This window comes from Hemibagrus wyckioides, linkage group LG01 (genome assembly GCF_019097595.1).
Source record: "Hemibagrus wyckioides isolate EC202008001 linkage group LG01, SWU_Hwy_1.0, whole genome shotgun sequence".
In the NCBI taxonomy this organism is placed as follows: Eukaryota; Metazoa; Chordata; class Actinopteri; order Siluriformes; family Bagridae; genus Hemibagrus; species Hemibagrus wyckioides.
In genome coordinates this window covers 4,770,780-4,789,003 of record NC_080710.1, presented here as the reverse complement: position 1 = coordinate 4,789,003, position 18,224 = coordinate 4,770,780, and the positions used below count along the sequence as shown (strand labels likewise).

Here is an 18,224-nt window from a genome sequence, read left to right as displayed (position 1 = left end):
CGCCCTCATTAAACTGACGCACTGTGATTGGCTGCGAGCTCAGCGGTCTTAGCTGTGATTGGTAAACGTTTTGTTATTTCCAAAAAGCAGCACATTTGCATGATATTACGCAAAGAACCCGTTACTGTAATATAAGAGGAATAAAACACGTGCTGTTAAAGTAAGTTCCACCAAATTTCCATTTAAACAAAAATTACAAATGAAAAAAAAAAAAAAAGTTTTAGTGAGTTTTACTTTTCTCTTCGAGGTGTTACGCGCGAGGAGGAAATGGTATGATCCGTCGTAGGGGTGTGTATAAGAATAAAGCGCGAATTATATCTTATAACATCTTGTTTCTACAGCGTTTCGCACCAATAATTTGTATCCTGCCTAGAATGTATGTTTCATATGTGAGATATATTTATTAAGGTAAATAAATCGCTCCAGTCTCATCCTGTAGCAAAAAAACACCCCTCCTCTCTCTCTCTCTTCCAGCGCCTTGTTACCTAGCAACCGTTACAAACGCCAGTGAAGTAGACAGTGAAGGTAAGATATACGGAGCTTATTACGTATTTTTTTTAATGTTGTTGTATTTATTTCTTTAACAAAATGGAGGAAAATGGGGAAAACGCGATATTGAACGCGTCTGGTTAACAAATCATGCACATTTGGGAGGATTTCTTAATTAATTAAACATAAATAAACTCCAATAGTTAGCAGTTTGTGATTGTAATCATGCTGCATTCAAGTGCAACCTTTATTTAATCGCGTTTAATCTGAAACTCTTTTAATATTTATAGTCGTTTAAAGAAGACATTTCTATTTTGCTCAGGAATTATATGACTATAAAAGTATTTTACCTAAATGTATTAAATATATAAGGAATAAAACACTTGAAGGTGTGCTGTTATAGAAATATAATCAACAACCGAGTAGTGTGATTGAACCGAAATATCTCAATTTTTTTTTAATATTATTAATTTACTAATTAAGGGAATGAAGGTATATCCATTTATAGGTTTTATGAAACAAGTTCCACTTTAGGCCATTAGGTCACATTAGGTCTCTCACCAGCCCCCTGACACTGGAGACTCCTTCCATAAATGTGAAACATCTCCTTAACGAATAACAACATGTGATTTGAATATTATTCACAACCACAGCACAATATAACTGTGATTAACAGTTAACAAAATAATCATGTCTTTGGTCTATTTGTAAATAGCTAGCCTTGTGCCTAGAGTAAGTGTCTTTCTAAGCCTGGGAAAAGCATGCTTTAAAGCCTTGGGTCTTTTGGCTCAGCTCCAGGTGTGTGTTAGAGGAGAAAATGAGCAGCGGGAGGACTCTTGAAGGTGCCGGGTGCATCACCTGGTGGGGTTTCGGACCAGCGAGAGATCTTCTTGAGACCAGTGAGATTAAGCGAAATTAAAATGATGAGCATTTTTAACTTTGTGCCTTTGTATGAAGATCTCATAAGTTTGTGCTTTATCTAGGGAGAAGCCAAACGCCGAGGCCACAGGGTGAGCTGAACGTGTTGCTGGTGGGCAGCAGCGACCCGAGACACATCCTAAAGACCATCTCAGGCCTCAAGGACACCGATACACTCCATGTGCGTCCCTGAAATGCTCAACCTCCATGTAATAGCATAGTCATAAAATGTTCCAGTACATTTTCGTGCACTCACATTTTTAAGTGGCACACCGAACCTGTAAGAACAGGCTTCACTACATTAGGAGTGAACGCACTGATGTACACATTATTCAGAGTGACACGCAAGCCGGGCAGAAACTGACACTTAATGCAGTCAAACAAGTTGATACGAGTTCGAATGTATATGTGCGGAAAGCGCAGCCTGATGTTATGTGACATGAAGGCACAAAGTACATTGTTTCTGAGCTAACAACACACCCTGATGCATTTGGTCACACAGTTCAGTGCAGTTACCTCAGATTGTGTCACTTGTTGACTAAAATGCCTTTGCAGGTTTGGGTGATGGAGAACAGTATGGAAGTGGTTGCGAGACAACTGCTCCTCCTTTACGTATCTCTGAGCAGTCCGGAGAGCATGGGCATGCAGGGTGGGTGTGAAGGGTCCTTCACCTCCTTCATATCTATAATATACAAAGTACTGCTGAGCCTGGTGTCGGATTCGGCATTCGGGAAACATTTATTTATTTATTTATTTATTTATTTGCAATACATTATTAGGCTTGTCTTCTGTTCGTCTATACTTTCAGAGAAAACAGATGTCTTCCTCGAGCTGTTCGGGAACAGCGAGATCCGCTCTCAGACCGACGACAAGCTCAAGCACATGGCAGCTCGACTGTTTCTCGCAGTCACCGACACAATGGACGCAGACACAGACACAGACACACACATACACCCCTGCCTGGACACAAGCTTTCTCAAGGTGTGTGTGTGTTTGTGAACATCATAATAATGTATAACAGTATAGTGGAGCCTATGAGGAACATGTAATCCCGTGTGCAGTTTAAAGAGCGAGACGAACTGGCTCGGATCTTTAAGCAGTGGCAGCGCCCCCCCTCCCCACCGCTCGGTATGTGTAAGGCGTGGGACGCTCGTGTCAGACAGCACCTGGGGACGCGCTACGATGCCCGCAGGGGCTGCTTTGACTGGGATCTCACCATGAAACTACATGACAAAGGGGTGAGTAAACTCTCAATTCTGATTGGTTCAGAGATGATCAATGTTCTATAATGGCAAAGCTCAAGGGTTTCTCCTTTCCAGTGCGGCGTGATACACAAACAGGAGTACATCAGATGGAGGGAAAGCGGTGTGGCCTTTGAGATGAGAGAGGGACTTTACTGCATTGCTAATCAGAGCCTGCTATCCACACGCGTGTTCAGTCGGGTGAGTTTCCTCTGTGATTCTCAGGCTCATCCCTCTCACCTCAAGCCTACTGGATCCTATGTAGTGCAAACCTTATCATTGTGTGTGTGTGGGTTAGAGAGGAGACAAGGTGGGAGTGCGAGGCTACTGGGGAGACATCGTCTCAAGTCCGTATCTGTCCTTCGGCATTGAAACAGACTACAAAGAACTCCTGAAGACACAAAACAACCAGCATGTAAAGGTACAAAAAAAACAATAGAAGTTTTATGTGCTGTTTAAAGCATCTGCAAGAACTGTAGTGGAAACTGATGTACATTTAAATACAAAGCTACTACAGCAACACTGAAATGATTCCATTTTCTTTATTGTCCATTACGTGTCTTACTCTCAGACTGCTCAGGACATCTCTGTAGCAAACGTGGAGACGCTTTTTAAGTCCCTGTCCACTAGAGGAGGACACACCCACGTCTCTGAGCTCACCAAGGACTCGTTCGATCACACGGCAGAAACACATCTGTCATGTCAGTTAGAAGAGGAGCGGGTCTGTACCGTGGATCAGGAGGAAACTGTTAAGCTTGACAACAAACAACACGCAGAAGAGAAGCAGAAGCATCAAATAGGTAACAGATTTTGTATAAAATATTTTATATTTTTTAGTTTCAACAGTGTGCTGTTCTGGGAAATTATGTGTGTGTGTGTGTGTGTGTGTATATGTAGAGCTGATGAATCTACCCGGGGTAAGCGTGTCGTTCCTGTCTCTGGACTCTCTGCCCAAGCTGCCCATGAAAAGCAGATTCTGCCGCCTGTTCAACGCCATCTACTGTTCAGCCAGGTATCACACTTACAATGCGAGGATGCATCAGTATCTCCTCATGTATATTTCAGGATGAAGAAGTCGGAAAACGATTCCTAAAGAAACAGGTCAAGATGTTAGAATGTTCGTATTAACCAGGTGTGACGTGTCACCATGGGAAAGTGGGCGGGGCTAGCCAAAACAAGAATGGAGTGGAACAAAGTGTTGTGACTAAAGCCAAACGACACCAAAATTCTATTTCAGTGCATTTCACCATATGTATATATATACACACACACTATACACACAGTTATTGGCATGAATATTCACCCCCTGGCATTAGGATTGTAAGACTCGGTGATGCTGCCACATGACTGAATGATTATACACCAATCAGGCATAACATTATGACCACCTACCTAATATTGTGTTGGTCTCCCTTTTGCTGCCCTGACCTGTCCTGCACTGTGTATTCTGACACCTTTCTATCAGAACCAGCATTAACGTCTTCAGCAACAGTAGCTCGTCTGTTGGATCGGATCACATGGTCCAGCCTTTGCTACCCGCGTGCATCAGTGATCCTTGGCCGCCCATGACCCTGTCGCCGGTTCACCACTGTTCCTTCCTTGGACCACTTTTGATAGATATTGACCACTGCAGACCGGGAATACCCCACAAGAGCTGCAGAATTTGCTGTCTAATATATCCCACCCACTAACAGGTGCCATGATGAGGAGATCATCAGTCTTGATCTGTCAGTGGTCATAATGTTATGCCTGATTAGTGTATAACTGCATGAATGAGCAGCTGTTCCTATTAAGGTGGACAGTGCGTGTGTGTTCAACACAACTCTGACTGGACTACCACTAGGTGGTACAAGTATACCTGCATCAGTGTCTTCTGTTCTCTTGTATACATAGTACACATTTTATGCTCTCTACTCTCTACTACAGGGTGTGTGTGTGTGTGTGTAGCCAGCTTGTGCTTCATGTACAGTAGGTGCTGTATCATATACAGGGAAACCATGGCAACCAGTGATGGGAGTCATGAACCCACTCCATCAAGGTTTTATAGCAAATAACCCTGAACAAGAGCAATCAGTGTCTATACAGTGTGCACAGATAGATAGATAGATAGATAGATAGATAGATAGATAGATAGATAGATAGATAGATAGATAGATAGATAGATGGATTTTGTTGTAGATTACATTAGAAATGCGTGTATTGTGTAACTTGTATTGTGTTGACTTTAATAATTGTGTACAGCATGGTGCACCACTTGGACTCCTCCCTGAAGCAGACAGCTGCACCTGGCGCCGTCCTGACTGTCGAGCTCGCCAGGTCAGTCTTACACACACACACACACACACACACACACACACACACACACAGTTACGGTGCAGTACAATGCAGTATATACAAAACGTTTTTGTGTGTGTGTGTGTTAGGTACCTGTTGGACTTGTCTAAGGAGCAGGAGGCCTCTTTTGCAACAAGAGTCAGCGAAATCGCTAAAGAAGCAGGATTTGTACCGGCTCGCACAGAGGACAATGACGCGTATGCTGTGTTCACACTGCAAAAAGACTAACTACAAACCACACAGTAACACACTGCAGGAGGTGCTGGGAAAATAATCAGTCTTAGAAATGTTGAGCTGGATGTAATATCAACATTTATTGCTATATTAAACCAACAGCTCGAATCATTTTACGCATTCTAAACAACAAGCGTTATATATGGTGTTCGGCGGCGGGTCTTCACTTCCAGCGCCCTCCCACTTTGCCCTTGCCTCCCGTCCCCTTCTTACTGCCAAGCAAGAAAAAAAAAGGATTCGTGAATAAACAACTGATATAATAACTATATGAATTTTAATCTAGCATGCACACACACTGAGAAAGATTATCTTACAATTTCTGAGCGTGGGAGATGCGATTGAGAAGTACCACCATCTATGAGAGAAAGGGGTCAAAAAGAAAGAAAAAAAGACAATGGATTCAATTGCGAGAAGACTGAACACATTTAGGGGAAGTGGAATATATTGTAGGTGAATATACACTGATCAGGCATAACATTATGACCACTGACAGGTACCGTGAATAAGACTGATGATCTCCTCATCATGGCACCTGTTAGTGGGTGGGATATATTAGGCAGCAAGTGAACATTTTGTCCGCAAAGTTGATGTGTTAGAAGCAGGAAAAATGGACAAGCGTAAGGATTTGAGGGAGTTTGACCAAAAGGGCCAAATTGTGATGGCTAGACCACTGGATCAGAGCATCTCCAAAACTGCAGCTCTTGTGGGGTGTTCCCGGTCTGCAGTGGTCAGTATCTATCAAAATTATCCTGTAAGATTGGTGCCAGATATCACAGCACACCTTCAGGAATCTAGTGGAGTCCATTCCTCAATGGACCAGGGCTGTTTTGGCAGCAAAAGGGAGACTAACACGATATTAGGCAGGTGGTCATAATGTTATGGCTTATCGATGTATATAATTTTTGAAACTCTCACTTCGTATTTCTGTCTCTTCATCTTCTCAATGAGGTCAAACTTCTCAGACTCGAGCTGGTAGATCCACTCCCACATCTCTCTAGCCCGCTCTCTACACACACAGAGTCTTATTGAGCATGTAGTCTTTATTTGTGTGTGTGTGTGAGTGTATGTGTGTGTTTGTGCCGAACCTTAGGCCGTCTTCTCTCAGGTCGTCAATAGCGAGAGGTTTGCGTCTCTCAGCAAGAGTCTTCCTCTTGATCTCTCTCCCTGTTTGTCTTTTCCCTCGTCTCCGCTGCTCCGCCTGCCTCGTGAAACAGACAGAGCCGGGATTAGTGCAGAAATAAAGTGATAAGTAAAGAGAGAGGTACAGAAACCTCACTGAGTTTAGATATGAGACCTTAGCTAGAAATCCTCCGAAATGAGCCCCCATGTTGGACAGGACCTTCTTCTTCTTTGCCTCCTCGTCAGCCCGCCTTTTTGCCTCCTCTTCCTCCTTCCTCTGTCGCTCTTCCTGCACACAGCGGTCCGATTAATATTCTTGCTATTTTCCAAAATCAGTCATTTCTTCATGTTTGGAAAATGTGTTGGTATTCAGTCTCACCGCAATCTTCATCTGCCTGACCCTGTCTTTCTCCGCTCGAACCCTCTGCTGCTCGGCCCGCGCAGCCCTGCGGTTCTCCTGACACATACACAGACACACACACACACACACAGACACACACAGACACACACACATACACACACACACACACACACACACAGACACACTTCAGAACACCAAGACATTTCAGTCATCTTTATTTAAAAAATAGTAAAAATTAAAAAATAAATGAATAAATAAAAAAGAAAAATGAATGAATGAATGAATGAATAAGTAAATAAATGTAATTGCTGACTGTGTGTATTTCAAAATATAGGGGTGTCAATACTTTTGCCAAATTTCCAAACAAAACAAAATAAAATCTAAAAACGATATATTTAATGAAATGTTGTTTATGTTGGGTTTTCTTTCTCTTCCTAGAAGAAATGTAAGATTTAAATTTATACATTTATATAAAATCACTTTAGCCCAGACTCCTGAAGGGTGCCAATATTTTTGGAAATAAGACAGCAAGAAAAATCCCACAATTCTCTCTTTCAATGCGATCAGCTCCTCCTCTTCTCTCTTCCTCTGGACGAAGTGGACTTCGATCAGCGTCTGCAGCTCTAGCAGGTCCTTCTCCATCCGCTTCCTGTGGATGTCCTACACACACACACACACATACACACACACACACACACTTTGACACTGTATGTATGGACAGATTCACATGTCTGTGATTAATCACGTGATGTAAAAACTCACATCGAAGTCCACTCGCTCTCCTTCTGGGATTTTCGGAGCAGTGTGTTGAGAGTGTACGAGTCTGCACGTGTAATCACACACAGCATAAAAAAAGCAACACAACATAATTGAAACGTTAAATGATGTGTGTGTGTGTGTGTGTGTGTGTGTATAGCTCGAATGAGTTGTGGACGTACTTGTGTTTGGGTCGTTCCTCTTCTAAAAAAAACAACAACCAGGAGAAAACATGGGGGGGAAACAAACAGCACTGAGGTTTCCATAGCAACCAGTAAATATTTTGTGATTTGGGTTAAACTGATTGTTTTCATGAGCTATTTGTATGTGAATCATTAGATTTATATAACGCGAGTCAGGTTTACGCAGCAGGATGGTCAATAATCTAGGTTTCTTGATGACTTTGGGTGTAGCCAATCCCTTCAAGCTTGCTCAGTTTAAACACAAGCACTATATAATACACAGATCAGCCATAACATTATGACCACTAACATAACTGGTGAAGTGAATAAGACTGATGATCTCCTCATCATGGCACCTGTTAGTGGGTGGGATATATTAGGCAGCAAGTGAACATTTTGTCCTCAAAGTTGATGTGTTAGAAGCAGGAAAAATGGACAAGTGTAAGGATTTGAGCTTTGAGTTTGACCAAGGGATAAATTGTGATGGATAGACCGCTGGATCAGAGCATCTCCAAAACTTGTGGTGGTGTTCCTGGTCTGCAGTGGTCAGTATCTATCAAAACTATCCTGTAATATTGTTGCCAGTTACCACAACACACTTTCAGGGATCTAGTGGAGTCCATGCCTAGACGGGTCAGGGCTGTTTTGGCAGCACAAGGAGGACCAACACAATATTAGGCAGGTGGTCATAATGTTATGGCTGATCTGTGTATATTTAAATGAAGGAGGGAAAAAAAAATCAGGGATAGAAAATACAGACCAACGAATGAAAAAGCATTCTTTCCTGTCGTTTCTGTCAAATATAATACAAAAAACTAGTAATATGATGTATTTAAAATGATTTAAAACTTGGCTCCACCCTCAATATTCAATAGCACTTGATCCAGCAGCCTGTTACATTATATTATATTATATGATATGCTGCAGACCGACAGTTCATTATATACACAACTGGATCTACGAGCATGAGACATAATCTCTAGTCTGATTCTTTTCAGATCAGATTTATAATAATAACATTAATGATTGTTAATTCAGCATGTGTTGAGCTGTAAAGAAAAGGTTTCTATAGCAGTGTGAAGGATAAGCTGATCTAACACACTCATACACTACACTAGGTTCATTATTTCATCCACACACACACACACACTTACTCACCTCCATCTCGCTCTGCGTGTCCATCCTCCTCCTCTACATGTCAAAACAGCAGTAAAAAAGACTTTCAGTCTGCACTTCAGCTCTGACCATAAAACACCTACGACACAATCTCACCTTCCACATGCTCCCTGAAACACATAAGGAAAAGTCAGAGTTAGTCAAAGTATTTTTTCTCTTTTAAGGATATGAATGCTTTATTTTTAAGAAAAGGAACTCACTCCAGCTCTTGCTCGGCATCGCACATGGTGGAAAAACGTACCGGACGACAGATGGACAGAGAGATTTATTACATGTCTCACACACACACACACACACACACACACAAGTCAGGTTCTTATCCACGACAGGTGAAGACAAAATGTGGGATCGCGGCACTGTGAAGGCTTAATCCACACATATTTGCTGCTAATAAAGTGCTAACAACTAAATCCAGGGCAGAATTCAGGACAGATCCAAAAATATACTCAGAAAAAAACATGAATTCAGCCACACAGAAAATAAGCAGGTTTGGTTAGAAATAAATATGTGAATAGAAAATGTCAGAATCTTCATTTTAGTCTGCATTTCTTTTAATTCTTTTTTTATTTTATTATTATTTTTTTTAAATTTCTGACATATTTCATGATATTATTTCATATATATATATATATATATATATATATATATATATATATATATATATATATATATATATATATGCACTAACATGAAATATTTTATTCAACTGTAATTATACATTTATTTGCATAAATACATGCATATTAAAAATAAAGCAAAAACAAAAAACGATGTTAGTTATGATGATGACAGTTCTCGACTCTGATTGGCCTGAAGGTTTATATATATATATATATATATATATATATATATATATATATAGCGCTGGAAAAAAAAATAAGAGACCACTGTCCAATCTCCAGATGTGAACCCTATTGAAAACCTCTGGAATGTCATCAAGAGGAAGATGGATGGTCACGAACCATCAAGCTGTTTGCTTTTTTGCAAAAAGAGTGGTATAAAGTTCCCCAACAGCAATATGAGAAACTGGTGGAGATCATGGAGCCAAAACACATGCAAATCAGGGTTATTCCACCAAATACTGATTTCTTAATGTTATTTAGCCAAAGCATTAACACAATTTGTTTACAAATTATTTGCATTTTGTTTTATTTGAGTTATTAAAGCTCTGCAAATACTGCATGATCCTGGGTTATTTTTGATGTGTTGTCATTTCCTTTAAACATACACTCTAAATAACAATAGTTATATTTTGAATTTAGGAGAAATATTGTCAAAAAATGAAACAAAACTGTTCATCTCACCAATACATGAACCTAGAAGAAAAAAACATATATATAAAATCTATTTTGGAAAGGAGTCTCCAGTGTCAGAAATTTTACACTTCAACTTTTCTTGCTAATTTTTTGATGAGTTTAATTCCTGCATTTCAGAACTCCTGTGATAAATAACAGTCCATGTTGGGCTTGCATTAGTGACTAAATATCTGTGGTGGTGTTTTAATAGCAGGAGGAAAAACACAAGGCAGATTTTAATTGAGACTGACACGGACAAAACCTGGACACGCTGTTTGGTCATGAGCATAGATATCAAGAGTTACAAAGCTGGATTAGATTTCTAATCCACCTGAATTAACATTTCTCCTTGACCTCAATGTGGCAGCATGAACACAGATCAGACACCGAGAGCGATTACCAGGTCGAAACAACATCAATCCATGTTTGGATCAGCCAGTGACGCCATTTTTAACTACGTGATCATGTTAAACAGCACAGAGAGTCTGTACTTCCTGTATCCCTGACCTTCTGATCAGTATCTCAGAGCCTTAACCACTGCCCAATAAGGAAGAGGACCAACATACGGACTGTACCCAAGTGACAAAGTGTATGCAGAGTTCTTTGGAATTGGGACATGTCCTATGACGGCCATTAACATGGTCATTCCAAGCACAGAGTCCTGACCTCAACCAGATAGAACACCTTTGGGATGAATTAGAGCGGAGACTGCGAGTCAGGACAAAACTGGGACGTGTGCCTTTACATACACATGAATGTAATATGGAGTTGTTCCGCCCTTTACAGCTATAACAGCTTCAACTCTTCTGGGAAGGCTTTCCACAAGGTTTATGGGAATTTTTGACCATTCCTCTAGAAGCGCATTAGTGAGGTCAGACACTGATGCTGGACGAGAAGGTTTGGCTCACATCCGTTTTATTCTGTAATTCCTTCCTTTTGTAAATCAAACACAGACAATCTTGTGTGCTTCGATCTCTTTTTATTAAAAAAAAAAAAGATTTCAGGAGGTTTCACTTTTTTTTCCAATAAAGACGTATAAAATACAGACACTTGCTATAGTGAGGCCAAAGAGAGCGAGAAAGACTTGCACGCTACTGCAGAAAACACGAAAGCGATAGGAGACAAAAAGACGGGGCGCAAACTACTGGCCCGAGAAAAAGGGATAAGTGCTTGGGTTTTAAAAAAAGAAGAAGAAGAAGAAGAAGAAGAAGAAGAAGAAAAGCTCATTCTAAATAGAGAGTGTCCAGGAGTGAGCTAGATACATTACAGATATTCATATTGTTTTTAGGTGTTAGTTTGGACATCATCGAATAAACATCACACATAACAACAAGAACAGCAACGAGTCAAGTCAGTGGTTGTTAAGTTCATAAGATGAGAAAGGTAAAAGTATTAAGTGGAAAAAACTTTTAGTGTAGTCATAATAATAATAATGAAAATAATAATAATAAATCCCCATTGTAGGATCCTATGTGAAGAAAATAAACAGTCTCACTGGCAATCAAAAGTGCTGCTTGGTTTAAAAAACTCTGCAGATTCCTGACCTTCAGTCTGAGCTTTCTTAGATCCTGAAATTAGAAATCTTCATTCAAGCCATTTATTAAAAAACAAAAAACAAAAAAACAAAACAAACCACGCCGTCACTGAGACAACCGAACGGTTCGGATTGTGCGACCGCGTTCCCTTCAGGCGTGATCTATCCGTGACTCTTTTATGATAAATAGCCGTCATGTCATGCATTTGTCTATAAAGATTCGAGTTGAGCAGCTGCACGGTTTTGTTCATACCGAATCATCGTGTGGCCCAGTATCATTATCATCATCAGCAAAGAAAACGTGTGGAAAAAGTGTGAGGGAAAAAAGACGTCAGCATTCAAGTAAAAAAAATGGTTCGGAGCGACGTGTTCATCGCACCCGAAAGGTGAGGTCTAATATCTAAGTGTATCCTAAACGACCTGTAAACTAGTTCGCTCACCGATTGCACCGTGTTAACGTTGAACCCTATGTAGAGAATCCGTTTCAAGATTTACATAGATGTAGAATTGTACATTCCAGTGTGTGAGTGAGGTTTGAATTGTTCATGACCTGAAAAAACAAACATACAAACAAACAAAAAACATTTCTTTTGTGTTCTTAATAATCGTCCTTGTCGCGGTCATGTGAGCCCCGGCGATGCGGCGCCGTCACTCCTTGAAGTCGAAATCTGATGTAGGTCCGATTTAGGTTGGGCTTTCGATCAGCGTTCGCTAGGCTTTAGTATTAGCTGGACCTCACGGACATTATCGTTTGAGCAGCACTGATATTTTTACACAGGAAGCTTAAAAGATGCAGAAAGCAGAAATGAATGCAGTGAAATGAAGCATAACGGTAGCGGTGTAAATGATACACTATCTGTATGCTTTTGCACAAAGCTAATAATTTGCATGCAGGACTAGTAGCTAGCTAAGCCCTTCTTGTCCGTTTTCGCAATCACACTTGTTTATTTTTTGGTGATGTTTTCAAATAGGTTGTTTTTCGCTTTAATGCTAAAAGAAAGAAAAAGAAGATGCTGAGCTGAACTGGACTGGAGAACGTTGGACCCTAGCTGCAGCTAGTAAATCCCTACCTGCTGAACACTTAAGGCATTTAAGACAGGACCGCATCACCGCATCACTTCTTTATCCTCCTCCTTCTCCTCCTCGTCTAAAAAGTCATCTCTTAATGCATCTGTAATTCTATCCTGCCTCTGGTCCCTTGCATCATTCTACCACACACCACATACTTACACACACACACACACACACACACATTCAATAGGGGGAAAAATAACAAACAAATTTGTCAAAAACAAAACAAAAATTCTTCCTGTTCTGAATGAACCCCCCTCTCCTCTCTACAGCTCTTTCTTTGCGGTGTGGTTCTGCTCGCTCTGTGGCACCTCTTGCTTATCGTCCGTCATCAGCTTCAAGAGATCGCACAGCGCTTTTCTGAGCTGCACCCCGAACTTATGGCAGTCCTAAGAAAAAGGAGAAAAAAAAAATTTTTTTTTTTTACACTTTCTGACTTTTAAAAGAACAAGTAGCGCTGGCGAACCACAACTCACGGTCTGAGGACACGAGCGCTTGCTGGAGATGTGGAAGCTGATGATCTTCTCTCCAATGATGCTGTAAGACACGCCGTATCCGTCGTCCGCGACCTGAAATTTGATATGAAGCCGTCTTGTTTTAAAGAGCAGATACAGTTGTAGACGTCCTGTAGATACAGATTCTTCACTGCTTCTCAACTGACCTTCTGATCAGTAGCCCAACATCCACTGAGATACTAATTCTGAAGGACATTAAAGGAGAAGTTCACTTCCAGAACATAAATCTACAGATAATTTCCTCACCTCCTTGTCATCCAAGATTTTCATGTCTGTCTTTCTTCAGTCGGAAAGAAATTATGTTTATTGAGGGAAAACATTTCAGGATTTTTCTCCATATAGTGGACTTCAGTGGTGCCCGAGAGTTTGAGCTTCCAAAATGCAGCTTCAAAGAGCTCTAAACCATCCCAGGCCAGGAAGAAGACTCTTATCTAGACAAGCCATCTAACATTTTCTTAGCAAAATAAAAAATTATATGCTTTTTAACCGCAAAGGCTCGTCTAGCACTAGCTCTGGGATGCACGTCCACAACACTACATTCTAGGTAATCACATTGAAAGGTCACACGTGATGTAGGCGGAGCTACAGACCCAGTGTTTACAAAGCAAACGTGCAAAGACCAAGGAAGTGCAAATAAGTCCAACGCTCTTTACTAACAAAAAGATACATATAACTTTGTGATGTTCCACACAACAACTTCGGAGTGGTCCTCCTTCTCCACACTAGTAAACAATGGGCCTGTAGCTTCACCTACTTCACACGTGACCCTCTGATGTGATTACGTAGTACGTATCATCATGGACGCACATCCCAGAGCTAGTGTTAGACAAGCTTTTGTGGTTAAAAAGTATAAATTTTTTTTATTTTTCTAAATAAATGACCAATCATTTGGCTAGATAACTAATTTAGTCTAGTTTACAAGTAGCATAAACATTGGATCCAGAAACTTGGCTTAGCTATCTATAAGATGATGATGACCATGACAGTGGTATGAGAGTTTTGAAAACTGATCTGTTTAAGCAGAATGTACAGGCGAGAGAACCGAACACACTGAATGACTAAAGCGCCGATGCATTGCTATAGAGTAAGGGCACTGTGTTTGCGGATATGAAAAACACAATCTCTAATAAAAAAGACTTACAGGTCCAAATCCTCCTCCACAGGTGATGTAGTCGGGGTGATTCACGAGGTCAAACAGCTCCACCTGCTGGAAGGGAGTCTGACTGGTGGAGAGACGCCACGGCTCAGACAACACCTAACCCGAAACACACACATGGAATTTATCATAGATTTGAGATTTAAATCTATTTACAGATCCATACACATTCCCTCACTACATAAGGCATCTTATTTCCACACACACACCTCTTTCAGGAAGGGCGACTCGACACCCAGGTATTTTGAGACGACGTAGAGGCAGAAGAGGTGTCGATCTATTCCAGCTCCTGTCATGGCCAGCCGGTAGAGCATCTGATGCTTCTCAGCCGCCGTGCGTAAAAGACGCCTGCACACATCCACCGGCTGCACAGGGAAAGGTAGATTTATTCGTTTAATACTTTAAACTGAACAGAGAGAATCATAACAGACAGAGAATGAAATGAGGTGAAAATAGAGATAGAGATAGAGAGAGAGATAAGACAAACAAACAGAGAGACAAATGGACAAGAGTGGAAAAAAAAAACCACCAGCAGACACAAATACAAAAACACACACACACACAGTACAGGGGAGAAAGGGCGTGAAGGAGTCAGAGACAAGGAGAAACTCGCATGTATTCATGTTGGTTTTTTTTGTTTTCCTCCAACACTGATGGATTAAAATAGAAGTGAAACCTTTCCATGAGATGTGTGAGACAGATGGCTAAAAATTGTCTCAGAAGTATGTGTTTACCTCTCCATTTTGAAAGGCTTTGACAAAGGCACAGCTCTCACTGGTACACGAGCGCACGGTTTCAGTTCGGCCCTCACGGAACAGACGTGTCATCGACGCCTCGTACGTCAGACAGAACATCCCTCTGTCCTGAGCATCAGAGAGAGAGAGTTGTAATTCTTACCATGTGTTAGACTGATATTGTGTGGCTGTGTGTTGAGCTGAAGCAGGGCATGATGGGAAATGTATTAAACCTAAAGACTCACCCTGTAGTAGGCCAGCTGAAGAGCTAACTGGATGAAGGCGTCGGGGCTCATGCGGATCTTTTTGATACTGCCTTTTCCGAAATCACGAAAGGCGAAAACGTGAAAGTTGACGTCATCGGCCAGCGCCTGCGCTACCGAGAGAGACTGAGAGATACGCTCCTGACACTGAGAGAGGAATAAAAGCAAAGGAATTAAAAGACTTGGAAATTGAATGAAAAGAACAGAATGTGATTTGTAGAAAGGAGTAAATGTGTACCTCTGAAGGAATGTCCCAGGACAATCGCTGTGGGGGGGGCAGAGACGGATTACAGTCACCTTTGCAATGTCCCTCTTGATTATACCCCAACTGAAAACTGTCCATGGTCAGGACATACTGAGAGAGAGAGAGAGAGATTCTGAGTTCTCTCCATTTAAGCCTCCATTCAACCCTGTATTTGTTTGTTTCCTAAATCTCACCTCCCACATGTGGGAGACGATTGGAGCGTCTGCCCAGGAGTGCTCAGCGTTCAGGCCGTTCTTCCCGTTCTTATACATCACGACGGTGAACGACTTATCAAACCACCTGAGGAACACACACACACGGCATGTTAGTGCTGCAGATGAGACTGACAAATTAAAACTGAACCATGAATCCTCAATAATATACAAAAATATTTTAATTAATTTGGTATGTCTTCAAATCTTCATGTCTTCACTCGCCTGTCGTAACATTTTCCATGAAGGAGAGACTTGGCATAACGGTCCATACTAGCGTCAGGGTCGTCTCCCATCATGCCTTGCTCCTCTTCTTCCAGAGTGACGAAGAACGCAGCTTTCTCAATGCAGTCCAGAGATCTCTTGTTGACGCCAGAGCTGAAGAACTTCTTCCTGGCTTCAGCCCATGGAATTCTAGGAAGTGGATTCAATGGCAAGTGTAAGTGCACAAAGGTATTAGTCTCAGTGAGAGAGGCGTGGCCTCTGTGCCTGTCAGTCTGATTGAAAGAGGTGTGGCCCCTGTGCCTGTCAGTCTCTGTGAAAGAGGCGTGGCCTCTGTGCCCGTCAGTCTCCGTGAAAGAGGCGTGGCCTCTGTGCCCGTCAGTCTCCGTGAAAGAGGCGTGGCCTCTGTGCCCGTCAGTCTCTGTGAAAGAGGCGTGGCCTCTGTGCCCGTCAGTCTCCGTGAAAGAGGCGTGGCCTCTGTGCCCGTCAGTCTCCGTGAAAGAGGCGTGGCCTCTGTGCCCGTCAGTCTCCGTGAAAGAGGCGTGGCCTCTGTGTCTGTGTAGGTGTGAAAATCATTCAATATGAGAATACTAGGTGTGTGTGTGTGTACCTTTCCCCTGCAGTTAAAGCTGCCAGTTTCTCCTCGCCCGGTGCTGGAGCAGACTTGTCATCCAGGATACGTTGGATCTGCTGTTCGATCTCACGTGGCTTGAGCATCCTGCCTGCCTGGTAGAGCCACAGACGAAAAAATCGGCCCCTGTGGTACACGGCCACGTGCTCACTATCGTTCCAGTGCACCACAGTGTCTACAGCAGGAGAGTAGGAGGACATTTCAGCTCGTCATGTTCATGTACAGAACAGCCTTTCACATATATAAAAACATTTTACTACTTTAGTTGAAGCCTAACATTACTGACTAGATAATGCTAATAATAAAAATTTGTACAGCAATTTCTCTTTTTCTCAGCACTGGGATGGACTGGAATGAGTCTCCAGTGCCAGTCAAATTCTAACATTCCTACACAGAAGTCTCAGAAAGTGACAAGATCCTCTTTATTAGACAGTATAGAAGAGATAATGCAAAAAAGAGAGAAGCTGGTGAAGGGTGGACGCTGTGGGCGGAGAGCTTGAGAGTAAAGCTCATATTTTTCCATGTAGAGTGATCGAGTGGGTGATGGGTATAAGATGCTCCCAGTCTGTTCTGTGGTTTTTCCATACATCATTCTCCAGTTAGTAATTACAAATTGTGTGTGTGTGTGTGTGTGTGTGTGTGTATACCTGTCACAATTCCAGGAATGCGACAAGTGTCAAACATCCTCTCATATTGATAGGAACAGCAAGGAATAGTGGACCTCAACAACCACTGATCAGAGAGAGAGGGAGAAATGGAAGGAGAGAATGCAAGATAAAGGTGGAAAAAAAAAAAAGTCCAAAGAGAAGATGAACGGATGAAGATGGAGAGAAAAACAACGCATGCAATAAAGAATAAAATCAACAGAAGTGCCAAAAAATGATGGGAAAATGTATGAACAGAGAAAGACAAGAGGCTGTCAGGATTCAGCAGACAAGGCACACAAATCAATCAGAAAGTCAGGCATGCGCCACACACGCACACATATGCGCTCACACACGCACGCACACACACGCATGCACACACACACGAGCACACACACATACGCGCACACACGCGCATGCACACACGCGCATGCACACACATACATACGCACGCGCTCACATGCTCGCGCACACACATACGCTCGCGCACACATACGCGCGCGCACACATACGCGCGCGCATGCACACACATACATACGCGCACACACGCGCTCACACGCTCGCACACATACATACGCGCACACACACATACGCGCACGCACGTGCACATACGCGCTCACACACACACATACGCTCGCACACACACGTGCACGCATGCGCACGCACACATACGCGCTCACACGCTCGCACACACGCTCGCACACACGCTCGCACACACACACGCTCGCACACACACGCTTGCACACATACGCGCTCACACGCTCGCACACACACGCTCGCACACATACGTGCACGCACACATACGCGCACACACACTCACACAGACATACGCGCACACACACATGCACACAAACACAGTTCTACATATGGTGAACTCTCTTTCTCTCTCTGTC

The 18,224-nt window shown here is 42.2% G+C and overlaps 3 protein-coding genes across 8 annotated transcripts in view; 1 reads left to right on the top strand and 2 right to left on the bottom strand.

The window, feature by feature from the left end:
* The first annotated feature begins 327 nt into the window (after positions 1-327).
* Positions 328-5,210, top strand: dnaaf3 (dynein axonemal assembly factor 3). Its single transcript, XM_058389958.1, has 12 exons — positions 328-525; positions 1,282-1,388; positions 1,473-1,588; positions 1,963-2,056; positions 2,216-2,388; positions 2,469-2,645; positions 2,727-2,849; positions 2,947-3,069; positions 3,220-3,448; positions 3,546-3,660; positions 4,890-4,964; positions 5,072-5,210. Exons 2-12 carry the CDS (start codon positions 1,307-1,309, stop codon positions 5,208-5,210), a joined length of 1,446 nt encoding a protein of 481 aa, XP_058245941.1. The 5' UTR covers positions 328-525; positions 1,282-1,306.
* Positions 5,211-5,358: 148 nt separating this feature from the next.
* Positions 5,359-9,283, bottom strand: LOC131353185 (troponin T, slow skeletal muscle-like). 3 transcript variants are annotated; one of them, XM_058390013.1, is made up of 8 exons: positions 8,793-9,283; positions 7,635-7,656; positions 7,240-7,519; positions 6,715-6,792; positions 6,302-6,624; positions 6,132-6,222; positions 5,531-5,571; positions 5,359-5,428 (listed from the first exon to the last, which is right to left on the bottom strand). In XM_058390013.1, exons 3-8 carry the CDS (start codon positions 7,336-7,338, stop codon positions 5,380-5,382), a joined length of 681 nt encoding a protein of 226 aa, XP_058245996.1. In that variant the 5' UTR covers positions 7,339-7,519; positions 7,635-7,656; positions 8,793-9,283; the 3' UTR covers positions 5,359-5,379. The 3 variants fall into 3 exon arrangements, with proteins under 3 accessions (XP_058245996.1, XP_058245987.1, XP_058245979.1); XM_058390004.1 differs by lacking the exon at positions 8,793-9,283 and having other exon boundaries at positions 6,302-6,414; positions 6,511-6,624; positions 7,240-7,356; positions 7,459-8,541; XM_058389996.1 differs by lacking the exon at positions 8,793-9,283 and having other exon boundaries at positions 7,240-7,356; positions 7,459-8,541.
* Positions 9,284-11,066: 1,783 nt separating this feature from the next.
* LOC131355064 (carnitine O-palmitoyltransferase 1, liver isoform) overlaps positions 11,067-18,224 on the bottom strand; it is a 16,475-nt gene continuing 9,317 nt past the window's right edge. For all 4 annotated transcript variants that reach the window (XM_058393278.1, XM_058393286.1, XM_058393292.1 and 1 more), the window contains exons 10-19: positions 16,667-16,862; positions 16,060-16,248; positions 15,817-15,922; positions 15,617-15,733; positions 15,361-15,525; positions 15,116-15,244; positions 14,591-14,746; positions 14,367-14,480; positions 13,187-13,279; positions 11,067-13,099 (exon numbers count right to left, since the gene is read on the bottom strand). In XM_058393278.1, coding sequence (XP_058249261.1) covers positions 12,977-13,099; positions 13,187-13,279; positions 14,367-14,480; positions 14,591-14,746; positions 15,116-15,244; positions 15,361-15,525; positions 15,617-15,733; positions 15,817-15,922; positions 16,060-16,248; positions 16,667-16,862 — 1,388 coding nt within the window. In that variant the 3' untranslated portion in view covers positions 11,067-12,976. The remainder of the gene's footprint in view (positions 13,100-13,186; positions 13,280-14,366; positions 14,481-14,590; positions 14,747-15,115; positions 15,245-15,360; positions 15,526-15,616; positions 15,734-15,816; positions 15,923-16,059; positions 16,249-16,666; positions 16,863-18,224) is intronic.